Source organism: Lissotriton vulgaris, chromosome 5 (genome assembly GCF_964263255.1).
Source record: "Lissotriton vulgaris chromosome 5, aLisVul1.2, whole genome shotgun sequence".
In the NCBI taxonomy this organism is placed as follows: domain Eukaryota; kingdom Metazoa; phylum Chordata; class Amphibia; order Caudata; family Salamandridae; genus Lissotriton; species Lissotriton vulgaris.
This window is the reverse complement of record NC_141693.1, coordinates 15,332,548-15,354,846: the sequence shown is the minus strand read 5'-3', so window position 1 is coordinate 15,354,846 and position 22,299 is coordinate 15,332,548. Positions and strand designations below refer to the sequence as shown.

The 22,299-nt window shown below is 49.8% G+C and overlaps 1 protein-coding gene across 1 annotated transcript in view; it reads right to left on the bottom strand.

The window, feature by feature from the left end:
- LOC147710001 (saoe class I histocompatibility antigen, A alpha chain-like) overlaps window positions 1–21,542 on the bottom strand; it is a 323,941-nt gene extending 302,399 nt beyond the window's left edge. Inside the window, exon 1 of the mRNA XM_086919304.1 lies at window positions 21,405–21,542. Within this exon, the coding sequence (XP_086775430.1) occupies window positions 21,405–21,468 (64 nt within the window). The 5' untranslated portion in view covers window positions 21,469–21,542. The remainder of the gene's footprint in view (window positions 1–21,404) is intronic.
- Between the last annotated feature and the right edge of the window lie 757 nt (window positions 21,543–22,299).

Here is a 22,299-nt window from a genome sequence, read left to right as displayed (position 1 = left end):
TGTTGCAACTCATTGGTGGGCAAATAGAGAGCCCCATCATGGTATGGCAAACTCCCATGAACTTCTCTTATTGGATCCTGGTTGACCCATTCCTGGTTTTCTTCTGGTCCTAGGGAATCTGTTTCTGAAACTTCCAGGTTCTCCTGTAACACAGTTCCAATGATTTTTTCTTCAGCGATAATAATTTGATTTTCAATTTCTTCTTGGACAGTCTCTGTGCCTAGTCGGGACAAGGCATCTGCCTTTCCATTTTGCATTCCTGGTCTATAAGTGATCACAAAGTTGTAGTCAGGGAAGTACAATGACCAAGGAAGTTGTCTGGGGGTCAATGTTCTAGCAGACTTTAAAAACTTAAAATTACGATGGTCTGTGAAAACTGTGACCGTGTGTCGAGCACCCATCAAATAAGGTCTCCACTCCTTGAACGCACCATTGATGGTCAATAACTCTTTTTCAGTGATGGCGTAGTTCAATTCTGCTGGGGTTAGCTTTCGTGAGAGAAAAGCCAATGGGTGTAGTTGACCTGTGATTTTGTGTCTTTGAGACAGAACTCCACCCACTGCTATATTGGAGGCATCTGTTTCCACATAAAATGGCTCACTTGGGTCCGGATGCAGTAGGATCGGAGCGGTGGTGAAATCCTTCTTTAATCTCACAAATGCCTCATCAGATTCACTAGTCCAATTGAACTTTGCACCTTTCTTCAACAATTTAGTCAAGGGAATTCATTTTGTAGAAAAGTCTTGGATAAATCTTCCTTGAAATTTGCAAACGCCTATAAATCTTTGGACTTCTTTCACAGATTTCGGAGATTCCCATTCGGTCAGTGCCTTAATCGTATTCTCATCCATGCTGATTCCATTAGGCAAAAGCACAAAGCCCAAGAATTCTATTGTATTCGAGTTAAAAGCGCATTTCTCCAATTTTACATACAAACTGTTCTCTCGCAATTTTTGGAACACTTCTTCACATGTTTTTGATGCTCTTCCACTGAGTTTGAGTATATCAATATATCATCAATGTACACAATTGCACTTTGAGAAATGTATTCTTTTAACACATTGTTGATAAAGTACTGAAATGCAGCTGGGGCATTACAAAGCCCATAGGGCATTACTTGGTATTCATAGAGGCCATGTTTAGTTCTGAAGGCGGTCTAGCATTTGTCTCCCTGTTTTATTTGGACTAGATGGTAAGCCCCTCTCAGATCTAACTTAGTGTAGATTTGCACATTCTTCACTTGATCCAATAATACTGAAATTAAGGGCATAAGGTAACAATTCTTGACTGTTATGCGATTGATTGCCCTATAATCAATGCAAGACCTCACATCTCCATCTTTCTTAGGGATGAAGAAAAGTGGCGGGGAGACGGGATTGTGAAGGTCTGATGAATCCATTTTTTAGGTACTTCTGCAAATACTCCTTAAGATGCTGATATTCTTTTTTGGTTAGAGCGTATATTCTGCTACAAGGAAGATTGGAAACAGGTTCTAGCTCTATCTTACAAACAAAATCTCTATGTGTAGGAAGCTTCTCAGCTTCAACCTCACTAAAGATGTCTTGGAACTCCACATATTCTGGAGGCAATTTGGTCGTCTGGAGAACACAGATTGTCGCTTCGCCTTCACACAGATGAAAGGCTGGAATTACCATATTCCTCTGTCCCTTATGCTTATAACAGTGTTCCTTGCAAAACTCCAAGTTCAGCGTGATTGATCGTGCACTCCAGTCAATAGTTGGGTTATGCTCCGTAAGCCACGGTAGCCCCAGGATCAATTGAAATTGCAGCCCATCTATTAAATTGAATTGCAAGATTTCACATTGTCCTTCCTCCATTTGTAATTCAACCGCTTCGGTGTGGCTAACTATAGGACCTGAGGATAGGTTAATACCATCCACAGCCCGTACCGCTTCACTCTTCTCTTTTCTTATTGCCTTTAATCCAATCTTCTCTGGAAATTTTAGATAACAAAAATTACCTGTGGCACCAGAAACCACCATCACGGTAATTTGTTTCAAGGTGTTTTCTCGAAACTTCAAGCTTATCATCATGATGAGGTGTGGAGACGAGGACTGCAGTGTATTTGCCAGAGAATGATCTTTTGGAGTAGTTTCCAAATCGGCAGCCATCAGTCCAACTCCATTTACTGATGGTGCTGAGCGTTTTTCGGCGGTGTCTGTTTTGGCTTTTTGGTACAATTATGCACAAAATGGCCACTACCTCCACAATACAAGCACTGCTTGTTCTCCGGCCTTCTTTCTTTGAAAGTGGACCACAGATTGCTCCACTTTGCATTGGTTCTGAATTATGCTGCGATTCACTCATCCTTGTAGTCTCTGTTCTAGCTCGATCAAACTAGATGTGCTTGAACGAAAATCCCTCTTTTTCTCTCCTCTCCGTTCACTTTGGCGAAAATCAATTTCCAGTACCAAATCAATAAGCGCTGAGATCTCAGTGTGTCTGTTTGGCACTTGAGCTAAAGCATCTTTTAACTCATCTTTCAATCCTCTGTAAAACACTGCTGCTCTTTTATTCTCTGGCCGTTCAGTTTCCACGACCAGCTTGTTAAAATGGGCCAAATGAGCAACCAAATCTCGATTTCCCTGCTTGATTTCTAGTAGTTCGTTGTCTGTCACCTGTAAAGCCTTTCGCCGATCAAAGATCCTGAGGAAGTCCTTTTTTAATTTGTCGACAGAAGTCCAGAGTTTAGGAGTCCAGACCATCCAGAACACGGCTGCAAGACTCATAATCAACCTCCCAAGCCACACCCACACCCACATCACATCACACCTCAGCCACTTCAAACTTCTCACGCGCACATGCAAAGCCACACACATCACTGTACCAGAATACCTGAACAGCTGCACACACACACCAAATCACCAGACGCCTACGCTCTGCCTCACTTTCACTCGCACACACGCCCTGGTCCTGCAAACACAAACCTGGAGGTCCCTCATTCTCCTACATCGCACCCAAGACAACAAACATATCAGAGCCTCCTCCTCAATTCCTTAGTTCCGTACAAAGCCGAAGACCTGGCTCTTCCTTTAGGAACCTTGGGGACCACACACCTGCTCAAGCGCCTTAATACCCTCTTGGGTGAATATAGCGCTATACAAAGTAATATAAATAATCAGAACCGCTGAATTAAAGTATTAACAGAAACACTTCCAAAGGTTAAAGAAATACACTATTTGATCTCGAAGAGTGTTTGTTGTATGATATGCATGGTGTTCTGGTGGCTCGACTCTCGTGGCGTGCTTAGGGTGACCAGCTGTCCATATATTTCACAGACTGTCCGTAATTTGGACCTCATGTTTGTTGTCCGTGAGGATCCCTTTTACGGAAGCCTTTTGTCCATAATTTTTTACCTTGCAGGGAACAGAGCTGTCCCCTGCGTAAAGCCTCAGTTCCGAGAGGGGGCTGCTCGCACTAATCCTCGGAGTACAAGAGCAGCCCCACCCCGCCAATTGTCATTCTGTATTCGGCTGATTCCCACAGACAGAATAACAAAGGGCTAGTTTGGGCTCTTACAGTATGTGGTGGCCTCCTCCTGCCGGTGGTCTAGGGCAGGGTATTCTGTTGGGGTTAGATGGAAGAAATAAATAAAACAAATGTACAAGAATGCCCATGCCACTATGTGCCAGTTCATGAAAAGAAGCTGGCGAAGGAAGAGGTTATAGTTCTTGGACAGTCTCATCATTTCTTATGTCGACGAAGCCATAGTTGTTACTTTTTTAAATGTATTTAATGCAACTAACATCCATTGACAAAGCCAATAGTCATGGCTTGTAGGTCAGATGTTACCGGATGCAATGATAGAAACAGCAAAATACCAGTCGGGCAACTCATTATGCTCAACACATATTCTTAGCTTAGGTGTTTTAAGCCACGCCATTAATTAACTCAGACACAACTCTTAGAGAGACCCCCAGATTTTTCATTTCACTTAAAGCCCTGGAAAGAACACCATGTCACAGTCACCTCACGTCCTGGCACTGCGCATCATTCATGACTCATAACTTCTAATTTTTCAGATTGCCTATGTGAGATACTTTAAGAGGATTTATTCAAGATAGTTACAGCATTGAAGTACAGATGTAATCAGCCCCACCAGGAGCAGCCAGCAAGGCTGTCATCCCTTCTCCAACTGTCTGCTTCATGCCCCAACATTCTAAGTGACATCAACATTATAGAGTTCTACAGTGGAGGAGTGTAAAGCATGTAAAGCATTTTAACTAAGATATTACATATCCTCTTCTCTTCCAAATGAAAACAAAGATATTACATATCCTCTTCTCTTCCAAATGAAAACAAAGATATTACATATCCTCTTCTCTTCCAAATGAAAACAAAGATATTACATAGAGCATAGTGAACCCTCCGCCACCCCACCCCTTGCTTTAGGAACTACAGCGAGGGTGAAGTTCTTTATGGGCCTCTTCTGTCTTCTACTCAGTAGACAAAGGCTCAACTCATAATTAATGTGAAAAGGTGGATTAGTGAATAAGTGAAGGAATGGTTAAAGGGCTGGATGGATTAGAGAAAGGATGAATGGATGAGTGAAAGGAGAAGTGGATGGATAATGAGAAAGGATGGATGGATGCGTGAGTGGCAGGATGGATGAGGGTAAATAGATGGATGTATGGGTGGAAGGGTAGATGGCAGGTTAAAAGGGTGGATGGATTAGTAAAAGGATGGATGAGTGAAAGGGTGGATGGTGTGCGAGTGAATGGATGGATTAGAGAAATTATGGATGGATTGATGAATTGATAAGTGAAAGGGTGAATGAATAGATGGATGAGTGAAAGGGTGGGTGTAAGGATGTACGAGTTAGTGAAAGGGAGGGTAGATGGACAAAAGGATGGATGGATGAGAGAAATGATTGATGGATGAGAAAAATGATTGATGGATGAGTGATAAGGTCAATGGATGGATTCATGAGTGGATGAGTAAATGGATGAGTGGATGGATGGGTGCAGGGTGGATAGAAGGATGGGAGGCTAAGTGAAAGGGGAATGGAGAGAGAAAGGGAGGGTTGCTAGGTGAATGGATGAGTGAAAGCATGGATGAATGATTAGCATAATCAATGGGCTAATGGGTGCATGGATGAGTGAAAAGAAGAATGTATAGATGAATGAGTGAAAGAATGCATACCTGGGTGAAAGGAGGGGTGGAGAGCTGGAACAATGGATGGATGAGTGAACGGTTGAATGGGTGGAAAGAGGAGTGTCTGGGTGGATGGATGATAGAAAGAATAGATGAGTGGATGGATGAGTGAAAGGATGGTTTGGGTGAAAGGGTAAATGGTTGGATGGATGAGTGAATGGATGGATGAGTGAAAGGATGGATTGGATGAAAGGGTGGATGGATGATGGATGGATAAGTGAAAGGGTGGATAGAGGAATGGATGAGTGAAATAATAGATGGGAGGATAGTTGTTGGATAGGTTTGCAAGTGGTTGAAAAGGTTTGGATAATTATGGGCACTCAGATAGAAGGACAGAATGAACAGACAAAGACTGAAGGATGGGTGAAAGAATGAATAGATGATAGAATGTACATTTGAAATGGTGGATATGAGGGGTTTGATAGAAGGATGAATGGCTAGATTCTTGGACAAGAGAGCTCTTCTGGGGAGGGTTGTGATGACTTACCTTGCTTTCTTGGTGCCATCAGAGCTTTAGTTCAAAGTGGGAGGTATTTCAATGTTCTGGCTATTTTCTTGCCTATGTATTACCATTCTGTATTTGCTGTGTGCTTATGTGTGGGATCCATACATCATGCAAACGACATTTTGAGTGACACCCAACTGCTACTTGAATGTTACACTAGTAATTGTAAATGTTTGCATTCTTTGTTTTAGGTGTAAGGTTTTAGCGAGAGCCTCATAGTGCCATGAGATGTGCTTGAGATATATATTGTGTTTGTAGCAATAGACAAGGCGTCAAAAATAAACTATGTGATAATGTATCGACATCGCCTTCTTTAAGAAAGCTGCAGGGAAAAGCACCTTTGTGACTTCCGTCAGCTAGTGCAACTCTCTGCGAAGCCCCTATAAGCAAAGTCAGATTCCATATTTTAAGTTCCACTTGCTGAAACACCCATAATGTGTGCCTTATAGCGGGTTCATCACAGCAATCCTCCCTTTAGTTCACCTATGCGTGCCGCTTTACATCTCACTCAAATATGAGATGCTAGTAACAAAGTCTATCCGGGCAGATCTTCCTGAGCACTTCTCTCACCAAACATGCCTGCTCAGGACCATGAGTTGTAAACAAAATATCAGACTGGCTAACCCAGTGCAGTAACCATATAAATAGATGAATATCATATGAAATACCTCAAAAAGAGCTGCACAGTTGCTCAAAGCTGCGCGCATACCGAAACAAGCATTTACAATGCTATGGTTTCGCCTTTGGAAAAGTTAGAGCTATTGGCCTTGTAAATGACAACATTTGTATTTATGTGTTGGTTTTGGAAACAGATAAATAAATGGCATTGTCATATACAATGGCAATAGCTTAATCTGTCTGCACACTCCAGTGTGTAGCAACAGCGTCGCAAGCATGTATTTACTTCTGAATGTTGCGTTTGTATAATCGATTGATTTGGGTAAGTGGTATTTTAAAAATATCAAATCTTTTGGATGTTTAACGCATACGGCATGACACGAACCGGACAGAGCAATTTTAGAAACGTTTGCAGCAATATCGTTCCTTTGGGGTTTGTCTAAGATTTCAGTGTCATCAAAGGTCATACCACAATGTAAAATTCTATGGGGCAGAGTCGGATTAGCCAATAGGACAATCGGGCAGTGACCAATGGGCTTTTCTGATTCAGCACGGGGGGGCGGGAGAGGACACGGACGGCGGGAGGGGGGCGGGAGAGGACGAGGGGGGCGGGAGAGGACACGGACGGAGGGAAACGTGCACAGGACAGCGAGGGGAGGGGGGGCGGGGGGAGGAGGGACACGGAGGAAGGCAGGACAGCAGCAAGCACGGCCCGGCCGGACCAGATTCGGGGGCGTTCCCGGCTTTTGGCTGACGTAGCCAAAAGCCAAAAATTCTCGGGAACGCCCCCGAATCTGGTCCGGCCATGACGGACGACTCTCTGGTCCGGCCATGACGGACGCCTCTCTGTTCCAATGGCTAGCCTCCATTTATGGAGCTAGCCAATGAAACAGAGGGCGGATTCGAGAGCCACATACTGTAACTCAATAGATTTCTCCTGCAAAAGCTGCTTGCGCAGCTTTTTGCAGCCGAAACCTAAAAAGTGGCACAGGATAGCCCGGAAGGGAAAGCATTTTGTTCTGATCTGCTTCCCCTGCGAACAAAACATTGAACTGATCTGGCGGAACTACTGGGACCGCTAGGCCATAAATTCCAACATTTTAGGACAGGGACGTGGGAGATTTATAATAAAAAAATCGGGAGAATTAAAATTCCCCTTGACTTCTATTGAAGAAAATGCAATTTCAGGCGGGAGACAGCTAAAATAAAGCCTTTTTTGGTTTGAAAAATTGGTAGTCTCCCGCCTGAATCGGGTCTATTGGCATGTATGCTCTAGGTTGGCCTCTCTGCATTAGTACCTATCTCAGTGGGTGAGAATTGATAGAACTCGAAAAAACATCCGAAGGCTTTCCGACATCTCACCCATACCAAGTGGGAGCCACACAGGGTGGCAGCAAAGACAGACCAGCGGTCAGAGACCAGAGACTCAGCAGGTCAACTTGAGGAAGTCCAAATCTTCGTAAAATGGAGTGGAAATCCAAAGGAATATGTTAACACTTTTGCACGGAAAAAAATAAAACTAAAATCCATGGGGTACCAGTGATTTGCTCAGAATCACAGGATGGTGGCCCGACGCCGAGACTCGGAACTGGTGTCCCAATTCCAAAGTCGGCAGGTCTAGTCATAACTTGGAGGGGGCGGGGGAATATAAGGGAGGAAGAAGGCGAAACCACTCAGACTCATTCATCTCTACTAATGTCTCTAGCGCCCCCTCCTCCTTTTGCAGATTACTAGCTCCTGACATTGGTACGGCGGGTGCAGCGGCACCGGAGCCAACTGAACACGGATTATTGCTATATTTCACAGCTCAGACAACGGGCGAGATTTTTTTTGGGGGGGGGGGGGTGGAGGCTTTCTTTCTAGGGACCATTGCACACTGGCTATGTCACTGATTACCAGCTCTAGCCTTTGTATAACAGAGGCAACCAAAGAAGAGTGTCGCCTGACAAGCGAGTTTAAAACTGTAAATCCACTAGATTCTAGTATATTTCATGTGAATATGATAATATTTGCATTAAAAAATAGATATTTGTATAATGGTGTGATTCAAGTGAGCATGTGTTTTTAAAGGCATTCCAAGCCGTTCAAGTAAATCCTTGTTTTTTTTACCCTTTGAATAGTCAGTATATTTGTTACCCCTTGAATAGTCAGTATATTTGTTACCCTTTGAATAGTCAGTATATTTGGGGTAGAGTTTAAGCATAGACACATCGTTAAACACTTTTGTCGTTTTCATTATTCCATCCTTTTAAAACATGTTTGCTGTTCATTTGCATTTTGGCAGATCAGAAGTGGCTCGGGGTTCCTTGCCTAAATAATCCCCTCCTTCCGGAGATAGGGGTGTGGGGAGGGGCACTCCTGTTGCTTCTGGCCACCACTTTTCTTCTTGGTGACGTGCGAACATCTCACCAAGGTGACAGCAGGATGCGGAAATCTCACGCACCTGTTGGGAGTGACTACTAATATACATAACAAGGACCCGCCCCCTGTCTCGGGGAGTCCTTTGGGGAATGGTATTTGGATTCAGGGAGACGGACAGGTGGCCTAAAAGACGAGGCATAGAAAAAAGGTCCGTTACTTGGGCAGCGAGGTGCTAAATTAAGACAGCCGCTGCCACAGTCCTGGTCTGACGTGTGTCTTGAGTTTTTGAAGAACTGGAGCGCCGCTATTTTACCACCATGGACAGTGATTGGTTGCATGCCACAGGCACTTTCTGGAGATATGCTGTTATTAGCTGGAAATACAGAAGCATTTTTGACATTTCCAAAGCAAACAGCAGAACATAAACCAATTTATACAAAGTTACATAACACAGAAAAAATCACCACAATTAGGTGCCGCACAACAAATATGCACCAACATTCCTACCACACAATACTAATCACCACAATTAGGTGCCGCACAACAAATATGCACCAACATTCCTACCACACAATACTACCTTCTGGATCCGGTTTTTATTATATGGTGGTAAAAGCAAACACTGCCTTAACTTACCACCACAGACATGTTTTATTTACCTGGCACCACAGAAAGGCCAAGGGATTGAAACACAGCAGGAAGGGAGCTCTTGTTGCGAGCCACCGGCTATGTCAAGTCGCAGTTACATTTCTATTCATGAAAGAGTTACAGATCAGGGCAGCCTTTAAAAACTGCACAACTGGAGAGCTGTGTTTGGTACCTTGCAAGACTTTCATAATAACAGGCCATGACAACACCAGGCATTATACTCGGACTCCATCAACCCAGTGATGCAATATATACTATTACAAGACATAAAACAACACGCCAGTCGCCATAACACAGAATAACCTAGAATAATCACTTCATATAACATAACGAGGACTATCATGAAAAACACGTGTAATTTATGTTAATCTAAACTAACAAAACATGCCACGGTGACGTTACCTGCTAACATATTGTACCTTGTTAACTTAAAAAGCACAACACTCACAATGCCATAAAGTAGTGAGTTAATCTAAGTTAACATATTAATAGTTTGACATAAAATAAACGTTAGATAGTAAGATTGTCTGACATATTATGTAAACAGAATCCAGCATACCTGGAATGAAGGCTAAATAACAAAACACTGTGTTATAACATAGTATGTTAACGTAACATAGCATTGAACGTGCAGCAATATGTTAACCTATGACAACCAACACAGAAATACACTCTCGGCTTAGTACAACGTGCCACAGCTTAGCGCACCATACATGGCTCTATTTGTGTACTACCAGATTCACTTTGAAGCCCATGCACATGAACTCTCGGACAACAATTCCCAGAATTCAGGGTGTGTGCGTTATACCAACAGGTCTGGACTAGGCCTGGGCGCGGCCTGCCGGGTTTCCTCGAAGGCTTGCCCTTGTGCGGGACGCAGGCTGGAATCTGGTGTCATATCTGGGACAGGTATGCATCGCCTCCCACTGCCTCGAACTGGTGCAACAGGACTTTCCAGTCTAGAAATGACACCTCGGGGCAGAGAGCGAATGAGGCGGAGAGCAGGGCTGCGGTACACACAGATCACTGACATACGTTTTGCCCGCCTGTACGAAGGTAGGACGGCTTCCTCTTCACCTCAGCACTGACCAGGTGGGCTCGAGCCCCTCTACCGGCGTGTCGCACGAGGATTCTCGGGAGTAGTGCCTGACTCTACCCTCCAGCCTCCTTTATTAGTCCAACAGCCCAAGCCTTGCGTGCCATCGAGGCCCTACACGCCCGCCCTCGCTCCCAAGCCTCTCAGACCAGCTGCTCAGCACACAGGGACAGTCTTGGGCCCGTTCCTGTCTTCTCGCCTGCCGGGGCACCGGATGACCAATGGGCATTTCTGATTCAGCAGGGGGGGGGGGCGGGAGAGGACACGGGCGGCGGGAGGGGGGCAGGAGAGGACAGGAACGTCGGAAGAGGACACGGACGGCGGAAGAGGGGGCGGGAGAGGACGAGGGGGTGGGAGAGGACACGGACGGCGGGAAACGTGCACAGGACAGCGAGGGGAGGGGGGACGGCGGGAGGAGGGACACGGAGGAAGGCAGGACAGCAGTAAGCACGGCCCGGGCGGACCAGATTCGGGGGCGTTCCCGGCTTTTGGCTGACGTAGCATGACGTAGCCAAAAGCCAAAAATTCTCGGGAACGCCCCCGAATCTGGTCCGGCCATGACGGACGCCTCTCTGTTCCAATGGCTAGCCTCCATTTATGGAGCTAGCCAATGAAACAGAGGGCGGGATTCAAGGCACCCATACTAGAAACTACAGATTTCTCTGGAGGCGGAGCTTACAGCTCCGTTCCCCAGCGAAACCTAAAAATGTCAAGTGCATGATTGTCTCAACCTAATATAAACATTTTGACTTTTTCTTAAGTGGTTTTCTATTTACTTACTTTTATACTATCATGCAACTTCCTCTGATGTGTCTGTAAAATGTACCGTTTGTACCGAAGTTTTGTTCAGAATTTTGACCTTCTGTCCTGAATTTTTGTCCTGAATTTTGACCCTTTGTATGAATATCTAGACTTACTGTCCTGAATTTTAACCCATGCCAGTTGTTCACCCTAGCTGTGCTACACTGATTCGCACGTAGACACTCACTAGTGTGTTACACTGATCTGTGCCCCTTCACATGTTACACGGATCCCAGCACACTGCCTCTCCCTGTGTTACACTTACCCTCCCACACACCGTCTTGCTTGTGTTACACGGACCCCACACACATCCCTCACCCCGTGCTACACTGATGCCCTCTCACAGCCCTCACCCCGTGTTACACTGATCCCCACACACAGCCCTCATCCTATGTTACACTGATCCCCACACACAGCCCTCACTCTGTGTTACACTAATCTCCACACACAGCCCTCACCCTGTGTTACACTGATCCCCACACACAGCCCTCATCCTATGTTACACTGATCCCCACACACAGCCCTCATCCTATGTTACACTGATCCCACACACAGCCCTCACCCTGAGTTACACTGATCCCCACACACAGCCCTCACACAGTGTTACACTGATCCCCACACGCAGCCCTCACCCCGTGTTACACTGATCCCCACACACAGCCCTCACCCTGTGTGTTACACTGATCCCGACACACAGCCCTCACCCTGTGTGTTACACTGATCCCTACGCACAGCCCTCACCCTGTGTTACACTGATCCCCACACACAGCCCTCACCCTGAGTTACACTGATCCCCACACACAGCCCTCACCCCTTGTTACACTGATCCCCACGCACAGCCCTCACCCTGTGTTACACTGATCCCTACGCACTGCCCTCACCCTGTGTTACACTGATCCCCACACCCAGCCCTCACCCTGTGTGTTACACTGATCTCCACACAGCCCTCACCTGGAGTTACACTGATCCCCACACACAGCCCTCACACCGTGTTACACTGATCCCCACACACAGCCCTCACTCTGTGTTACACTGATCCCCACACACAGCCCTAACCCTGTGTTACACTGATCCCCACACAGCCCTCACCCCATGTTACACTGATCCCCACACACAGCCCTCACCCTGTATTACACTGATCGCCAAACACAGCCTTCACCCTGTGTTACACTGATCCCCACACACAGCCCTCATCCCATGTTACAATGATCCCCACACACAGCCCTCACCCTGTGTTACAATGATCCCCACACACAGCCCTCACCCCGTGTTACACTGATCCCCACACACAGCCCTCACCCTGTGTTACAATGATCCCCACACACAGCCTTCACCCTGTGTTACACTGATCCCCACACAGAGTCCTCACCTAGTGTTAAACTGATCCCCACATACAGCCCCCCGTGTTACACTTATCCCCACACACAACCCTCACCCTGTGTTACACTGATCCCTACACACAGCCCTCACCCCATCTTACACTGATCCCCACACACAGCCCTCATCCTATGTTACACTGATCCCCACACACAGCCCTCATCCTATGTTACACTGATCCCCACACACAGCCCTCATCCTATGTTACACTGATCACCACACACAGCCCTCACCCAGTTTTACACTGATCCCCACACATGGCCCTCATCCCATGTTACACTGATACCCACACACAGCCCTCACCCCGTGTTACACTGATCCCTGCACACAGCCCTCACCCCGTGTTACACTGATCCCTGCACACAGCCCTCACCCCGTGTTACACTGATCCACACACAAAGCCCTCACCCAGTGTTACACTGATCCCCACACACAGCCCTCACCCGGTGTTACACTGATCCCCACACACAGCCCTCACCCCTTTTTACACTGATCCCCACACAAAGCCCTCACCCCATCTTACACTGATCCCCACACACAGCCCTCACCCAGTGTTACACTGATCCCCACACACAGCCCTCACCCCATGTTACACAGATCACCACACACAGCCCTCACCACGTGTTAAACTAATCCCCACACATGGCCCTCACCACGTGTTACACTGATCCCTACACACAGCCCTCACTCCGTGTTACACTGATCCCCACACACAGCCCTCACCCTGTGTTACACTGATCCCCACACACAGCCCTCATCCTATGTTACACTGATCCCCACACACAGCCCTCATCCTATGTTACACTGATCCCACACACAGCCCTCACCCTGAGTTACACTGATCCCCACACACAGCCCTCACACCGTGTTACACTGATCCCCACACAGCCCTCACCCTGTGTTACACTGATCCCCACACACAGCCCTCACCCTGTGTGTTACACTGATCCCGACACACAGCCCTCACCCTGTGTGTTACACTGATCCCTACGCACAGCCCTCACCCTGTGTTACACTGATCCCCACACACAGCCCTCACCCTGTGTGTTACACTGATCCCGACACACAGCCCTCACCCTGTGTGTTACACTGATCCCTACGCACAGCCCTCACCCTGAGTTACACTGATCCCCACACACAGCCCTCACCCCGTGTTACACTGATCCCCACGCACAGCCCTCACCCTGTGTTACACTGATCCCTACGCACTGCCCTCACCCTGTGTTACACTGATCCCCACACCCAGCCCTCACCCTGTGTGTTACACTGATCTCCACACAGCCCTCACCCGGAGTTACACTGATCCCCACACACAGCCCTCACACCGTGTTACACTGATCCCCACACACAGCCCTCACTCTGTGTTACACTGATCCCCACACACAGCCCTAACCCTGTGTTACACTGATCCCCACACAGACCTCACCCCATGTTACACTGATCCCCACACACAGCCCTCACCCCGTATTACACTGATCCCCACACACAGCCTTCACCCTGTGTTACACTGATCCCCACACACAGCCTTCACCCTGTGTTACACTGATCCCCACACACAGCCCTCATCCCATGTTACAATGATCCCCACACACAGCCCTCACCCTGTGTTACAATGATCCCCACACACAGCCCTCACCCCGTGTTACACTGATCCCCACACACAGCCTTCACCCTGTGTTACACTGATCCCCACACACAGCCCTCATCCCATGTTACAATGATCCCCACACACAGCCCTCACCCTGTGTTACAATGATCCCCACACACAGCCCTCACCCCGTGTTACACTGATCCCCACACACAGCCTTCACCCTGTGTTACACTGATCCCCACACAGAGTCCTCACCTAGTGTTAAACTGATCCCCACATACAGCCCCCCGTGTTACACTTATCCCCACACACAACCCTCACCCTGTGTTACACTGATCCCAGTACACAGCCCTCACCCTGTGTTACACTGATCCCCACACACAGCCCTCACCCCATCTTACACTGGTCCCCACACACAGCCCTCATCCTATGTTACACTGATCCCCACACACAGCCCTCATCCTATGTTACACTGATCACCACACACAGCCCTCACCCTGAGTTACACTGATCCACACACAAAGCCCTCACCCAGTGTTACACTGATCCCTACACACAGCCCTCACCCCATCTTACACTGGTCCCCACACACAGCCCTCATCCTATGTTACACTGATCCCCACACACAGCCCTCATCCTATGTTACACTGATCACCACACACAGCCCTCACCCTGAGTTACACTGATCCACACACAAAGCCCTCACCCAGTGTTACACTGATCCCCACACACAGCCCTCACCCCATCTTACACTGATCCACACACAAAGCCCTCACCCAGTGTTACACTGATCCCCACACATGGCCCTCATCCCATGTTACACTGATCCCCACACACAGCCCTCACCCCGTGTTACACTGATCCACACACAAAGCCCTCACCCAGTGTTACACTGATCCCCACACACAGCCCTAACCCTGTGTTACACTGATCCCCACACAGCCCTCACCCCATGTTACACTGATCCCCACACACAGCCCTCACCCTGTATTACACTGATCCCCAAACACAGCCTTCACCCTGTGTTACACTGATCCCCACACACAGCCCTCATCCCATGTTACAATGATCCCCACACACAGCCCTCACCCTGTGTTACAATGATCCCCACACACAGCCCTCACCCCGTGTTACACTGATCCCCACACACAGCCCTCACCCTGTGTTACAATGATCCCCACACACAGCCTTCACCCTGTGTTACACTGATCCCCACACAGAGTCCTCACCTAGTGTTAAACTGATCCCCACATACAGCCCCCCGTGTTACACTTATCCCCACACACAACCCTCACCCTGTGTTACACTGATCCCTACACACAGCCCTCACCCCATCTTACACTGATCCCCACACACAGCCCTCATCCTATGTTACACTGATCCCCACACACAGCCCTCATCCTATGTTACACTGATCCCCACACACAGCCCTCATCCTATGTTACACTGATCACCACACACAGCCCTCACCCAGTTTTACACTGATCCCCACACATAGCCCTCATCCCATGTTACACTGATACCCACACACAGCCCTCACCCCGTGTTACACTGATCCCTGCACACAGCCCTCACCCCGTGTTACACTGATCCCTGCACACAGCCCTCACCCCGTGTTACACTGATCCACACACAAAGCCCTCACCCAGTGTTACACTGATCCCCACACACAGCCCTCACCCGGTGTTACACTGATCCCCACACACAGCCCTCACCCCTTTTTACACTGATCCCCACACAAAGCCCTCACCCCATCTTACACTGATCCCCACACACAGCCCTCACCCAGTGTTACACTGATCCCCACACACAGCCCTCACCCCATGTTACACAGATCACCACACACAGCCCTCACCACGTGTTAAACTAATCCCCACACATGGCCCTCACCACGTGTTACACTGATCCCCACACACAGCCCTCACTCCGTGTTACACTGATCCCCACACACAGCCCTCACCCTGTGTTACACTGATCCCCACACACAGCCCTCATCCTATGTTACACTGATCCCCACACACAGCCCTCATCCTATGTTACACTGATCCCACACACAGCCCTCACCCTGAGTTACACTGATCCCCACACACAGCCCTCACACCGTGTTACACTGATCCCCACACACAGCCCTCACCCTGTGTTACACTGATCCCCACACACAGCCCTCACCCTGTGTGTTACACTGATCCCGACACACAGCCCTCACCCTGTGTGTTACACTGATCCCTACGCACAGCCCTCACCCTGTGTTACACTGATCCCCACACACAGCCCTCACCCTGTGTGTTACACTGATCCCGACACACAGCCCTCACCCTGTGTGTTACACTGATCCCTACGCACAGCCCTCACCCTGAGTTACACTGATCCCCACACACAGCCCTCACCCTGTGTTACACTGATCCCCACGCACAGCCCTCACCCTGTGTTACACTGATCCCTACGCACTGCCCTCACCCTGTGTTACACTTATCCCCACACCCAGCCCTCACCCTGTGTGTTACACTGATCTCCACACAGCCCTCACCCGGAGTTACACTGATCCCCACACACAGCCCTCACACCGTGTTACACTGATCCCCACACACAGCCCTCACTCTGTGTTACACTGATCCCCACACACAGCCCTAACCCTGTGTTACACTGATCCCCACACAGCCCTCACCCCATGTTACACTGATCCCCACACACAGCCCTCACCCCGTATTACACTGATCCCCACACACAGCCTTCACCCTGTGTTACACTGATCCCCACACACAGCCCTCATCCCATGTTACAATGATCCCCACACACAGCCCTCACCCTGTGTTACAATGATCCCCACACACAGCCCTCACCCCGTGTTACACTGATCCCCACACACAGCCTTCACCCTGTGTTACACTGATCCCCACACACAGCCCTCATCCCATGTTACAATGATCCCCACACACAGCCCTCACCCTGTGTTACAATGATCCCCACACACAGCCCTCACCCCGTGTTACACTGATCCCCACACACAGCCTTCACCCTGTGTTACACTGATCCCCACACAGAGTCCTCACCTAGTGTTAAACTGATCCCCACATACAGCCCCCCGTGTTACACTTATCCCCACACACAACCCTCACCCTGTGTTACACTGATCCCCGTACACAGCCCTCACCCTGTGTTACACTGATCCCCACACACAGCCCTCACCCCATCTTACACTGGTCCCCACACACAGCCCTCATCCTATGTTACACTGATCCCCACACACAGCCCTCATCCTATGTTACACTGATCACCACACACAGCCCTCACCCTGAGTTACACTGATCCACACACAAAGCCCTCACCCAGTGTTACACTGATCCCTACACACAGCCCTCACCCCATCTTACACTGGTCCCCACACACAGCCCTCATCCTATGTTACACTGATCCCCACACACAGCCCTCATCCTATGTTACACTGATCACCACACACAGCCCTCACCCTGAGTTACACTGATCCACACACAAAGCCCTCACCCAGTGTTACACTGATCCCCACACACAGCCCTCACCCCATCTTACACTGATCCACACACAAAGCCCTCACCCAGTGTTACACTGATCCCCACACATGGCCCTCATCCCATGTTACACTGATCCCCACACACAGCCCTCACCCCGTGTTACACTGATCCACACACAAAGCCCTCACCCAGTGTTACACTGATCCCCACACACAGCCCTCACCCCATCTTACACTGATCTCCACACAGCCCTCACCCGGAGTTACACTGATCCCCACACACAGCCCTCACACCGTGTTACCCTGATCCCCACACACAGCCCTCACTCTGTGTTACACTGATCCCCACACACAGCCCTAACCCTGTGTTACACTGATCCCCACACAGCCCTCACCCCATGTTACACTGATCCCCACACACAGCCCTCACCCTGTATTACACTGATCCCCAAACACAGCCTTCACCCTGTGTTACACTGATCCCCACACACAGCCCTCACCCTGTGTTACACTGATCCCCACACACAGCCCTCACCCTGTGTTACACTGATCCCCACACACCGCCCTCACCCTGTGTTACACTGATCCCCACCCACAGCCCTCATCCCATGTTACAATGATCCCCACACAGCCCTCACCCCATGTTACACTGATCCCCACACACAGCCCTCACCCTGTATTACACTGATCCCCAAACACAGCCTTCACCCTGTGTTACACTGATCCCCACACACAGCCCTCACCCTGTGTTACACTGATCCCCACACACAGCCCTCACCCTGTGTTACACTGATCCCCACACACCGCCCTCACCCTGTGTTACACTGATCCCCACCCACAGCCCTCATCCCATGTTACAATGATCCCCACACACAGCCCTCACCCTGTGTTACAATGATCCCCACACACAGCCCTCACCCCGTGTTACACTGATCCCCACACACAGCCCTCACCCTGTGTTACAATGATCCTCACACACAGCCCTCACCCTGTTACATTGATCCCCACACACAGCCTTCACCCTGTGTTACACTGATCCCCACAGCCCTCACCCCGTGTTACAATGATCCCCACACACAGCCCTCACCCTGTGTTACACTGATCCCCACACACAGCCTTCACCCTGTGTTACACTGATCCCCACAGCCCTCACCCTGTGTTACAATGATCCCCACACACAGCCCTCACCCCGTGTTACACTGTTCCCCACACACAGCCCTCACCCCATTTACACTGATCACCACACACAGACCTCATCCCGTGTTACACTGATCCCCACACACAGCCCCCACCCTGTGTTACACTGATCCCCACACACATTCACCGTGTGTTACACTGATCCCCACACACAGCCCTCACCCCGTGTTACAATGATCCCCACACACAGCCCTCACCCTGTGTTACACTGATCCCCACACACAGCCCTCACCCTGTGTTACACTGATCCCCACACACAGCCCCCACCCTGTGTTACACTGATCCCCACACACATTCACCGTGTGTTACACTGATCCCCACACACAGCCCTCACCCCGTGTTACACTGATCCCCACACACAGCCCCCACCCTGTGTTACACTGATCCCCACACACATTCACCGTGTGTTACACTGATCCCCACACACAGCCCTCACCCCGTGTTACAATGATCCCCACACACAGCCCTCACCCCGTGTTACACTGTTCCCCACACACAGCCCTCACCCCATTTACACTGATCACCACACACAGCCCTCACCCCGTGTTACACTGATCCCCACACACAGCCCCCACCCTGTGTTACACTGATCCCCACACACATTCACCGTGTGTTACACTGATCCCCACACACAGCCCTCACCCCGTGTTACAATGATCCCCACACACAGCCCTCACCCTGTGTTACACTGATCCCCACACACAGCCCTCACCCCATGTTACACTGATCCCCACAGCCCTCACCCTGTGTTACACTGATCCCCACACACAGCCCTCACCCTGTGTTACACTGATCCCCACACACAGCCCTCACCCCGTGTTACACTGATCCCCACACACAGCCCTCACCTCGTGTTACATTGATCCCCACACACAGCACTCACCCCGTGTTACACTGATCCCCACACACAGCCCTCACCTCGTGTTACATTGATCCCCACACACAGCCCTCACCCCGTGTTACACTGATCCCCACACACAGCCCTCACCCCGTGTTACACTGATCCCCACACACAGCCCTCACCCCGTGTTACACTGATCCCCACACACAGCCTTCACCCTGTGTTACACTGATCCCCACACACAGCCCTCACCCTGTGTTACAAAGATCCCCACACACAGCCCTTACCCTGTGTTACACTAATCCCCACACACAGCCCTCACCCTCTTACCCTGATTCCCACACACCGCCCACGCCCCGTGTTACACTGATCCTCACACACCGCCCACGCCCCGTGTTACACTGATCCTCACACACAGCCCTCACCCCTTACACTGATCTCCACACACAGCTCTCACCCCGTGTTACAATGATCCCCACACATAGCCCCTCACCCCGTGTTACACTGATCCCCACACACTGCCCTCACCCCGTGTTACACTGATCCCCACACACAGCCCTCACCCTCTTACCCTGATTCCCACACACCGCCCACGCCCCGTGTTACACTGATCCTCACACACCGCCCACGCCCCGTGTTACACTGATCCTCACACACAGCCCTCACCCCTTACACTGATCTCCACACACAGCTCTCACCCCGTGTTACACTGATCCCCACACACAGCCCTCACCCCGTGTTACACTGATCCCCACACACAGCCCTCACTCTGTGTTACACTGATCCCCACACACAGCCCCCACCCTGTGTTACACTGATCCCCACACACAGCCCTCACTCTGTGTTACACTGATCCCCACACATAGCCCCTCACCCCGTGTTACACTGATCCCCACACACTGCCCTCACCCCGTGTTACACTGATCCCCACACACAGCCCTCACCCTCTTACCCTGATTGCCACACACCGCCCACGCCCCGTGTTACACTGATCCTCACACACCGCCCACGCCCCGTGTTACACTGATCCTCACACACAGCCCTCACCCCTTACACTGATCTCCACACACAGCTCTCACCCCGTGTTACACTGATCCCCACACACAGCCCTCACCCCGTGTTACACTGATCCCCACACACAGCCCTCACTCTGTGTTACACTGATCCCCACACACAGCCCTCACTCTGTGTTACACTGATCCCCACACACAGCCCTCACCCCGTGTTACACTGATCCCCACACACAGCCCTCACCCCGTGTTACACTGATCCCCACACACAGCCCTCACCCCGTGTTACACTGATCCCCACACACAGCCCTCACCCCGTGTTACACTGATCCCCACACACAGCCCTCACTCTGTGTTACACTGATCCCCACACACAGCCCTCACCCTGTGTTACACTGATCCCCACACACAGCCCTCACTCCGTGTTACACTGATCCCCACACACAGCCCTCACCCTGTATTACACTGATCCCCACACACAGCCCTCACCCTGTGTTACACTGATCCCCACACACAGCCCTCACCCTGTGTTACACTGCTCCCCACACACAGCCCTCACCCTGTGTTACACTGATCTGCACACACAGCCCTCACCCTGTGTTACACTGATCCCCACTCACAGACCTATCTCTGTGTCCACAGACTCCGGTATAGGTTACCTACCTCCCAAACAGTATCCGCTCCCCAGGACACTCACCTGCTCGGGTCGGCTGCAGCCAGAGGGCCCCTGGGAGCAGGAGGAGGATGGGGGCCCATATCATGATGAGGGGGGTGCAGTAGTGAGCTCATAGGAGCCGGGAGGGGTCAATATTAACAACCTGGAAGCGGATTCCAGCTTCGGTGAGAAGTTCACAAGATCTGAACTTTGCCCGACCCAGGGCTCGGAGGAAGAGGCGGGAAGAGAACCCACCAACCAGAAGGCAGATGAGCTAGATGAAGTGAAAGTGAAACTATGGAGGAGCCAGAAGTGTCGTTTTCATTCCTTCTTTTGAGTTCCCCTCCGATCTTTATTCATAGTGTTAAGAACACCCCCCCCCCCCCCCCCCCCACCTCCCCCCCTCCCACGTCCTGGCTGGTAACAGTGAATAGTCTGGACAGGGGTGTCATCCCCAGCCCCCGATTCTCTCTCTCTCTCTCTCTCTCTCTCTCTCGTTGTTTTGCTCCCTTTGTTTCTGTTGCTGTGATGAGCGCTGCCTTTGCTCTGACTCTAACTTAAATTAAACCGAACTAGCATTTGCCATCTCTTCTCGATACAATGCCATACCTTGACATCACCGACGCTAAAAGCTCCACAACTTTTGCTTCAAACACAGCTCTCCTACGTTCACAAGCAACGTCGCCTATTTTTTGCCGTTTTTAAGGTTGCGTAAATACTTATCTAAATTGGAGAACAATACCCTTTGCTTTACTTCAACAGTACGCTAGCGTATTGCTTATACAATTGCATTTGCTCATTTGTTATTCAGTAGGAATAACAACTGGTAACATATACTTTTTTCAGTGAAATCGATGCAGGGTATGTATAGTAATCCCTTGCTTATTTATGTGCTTTAAAATACACACCGCCGCACTACAATGTTTCTTAGGACTTC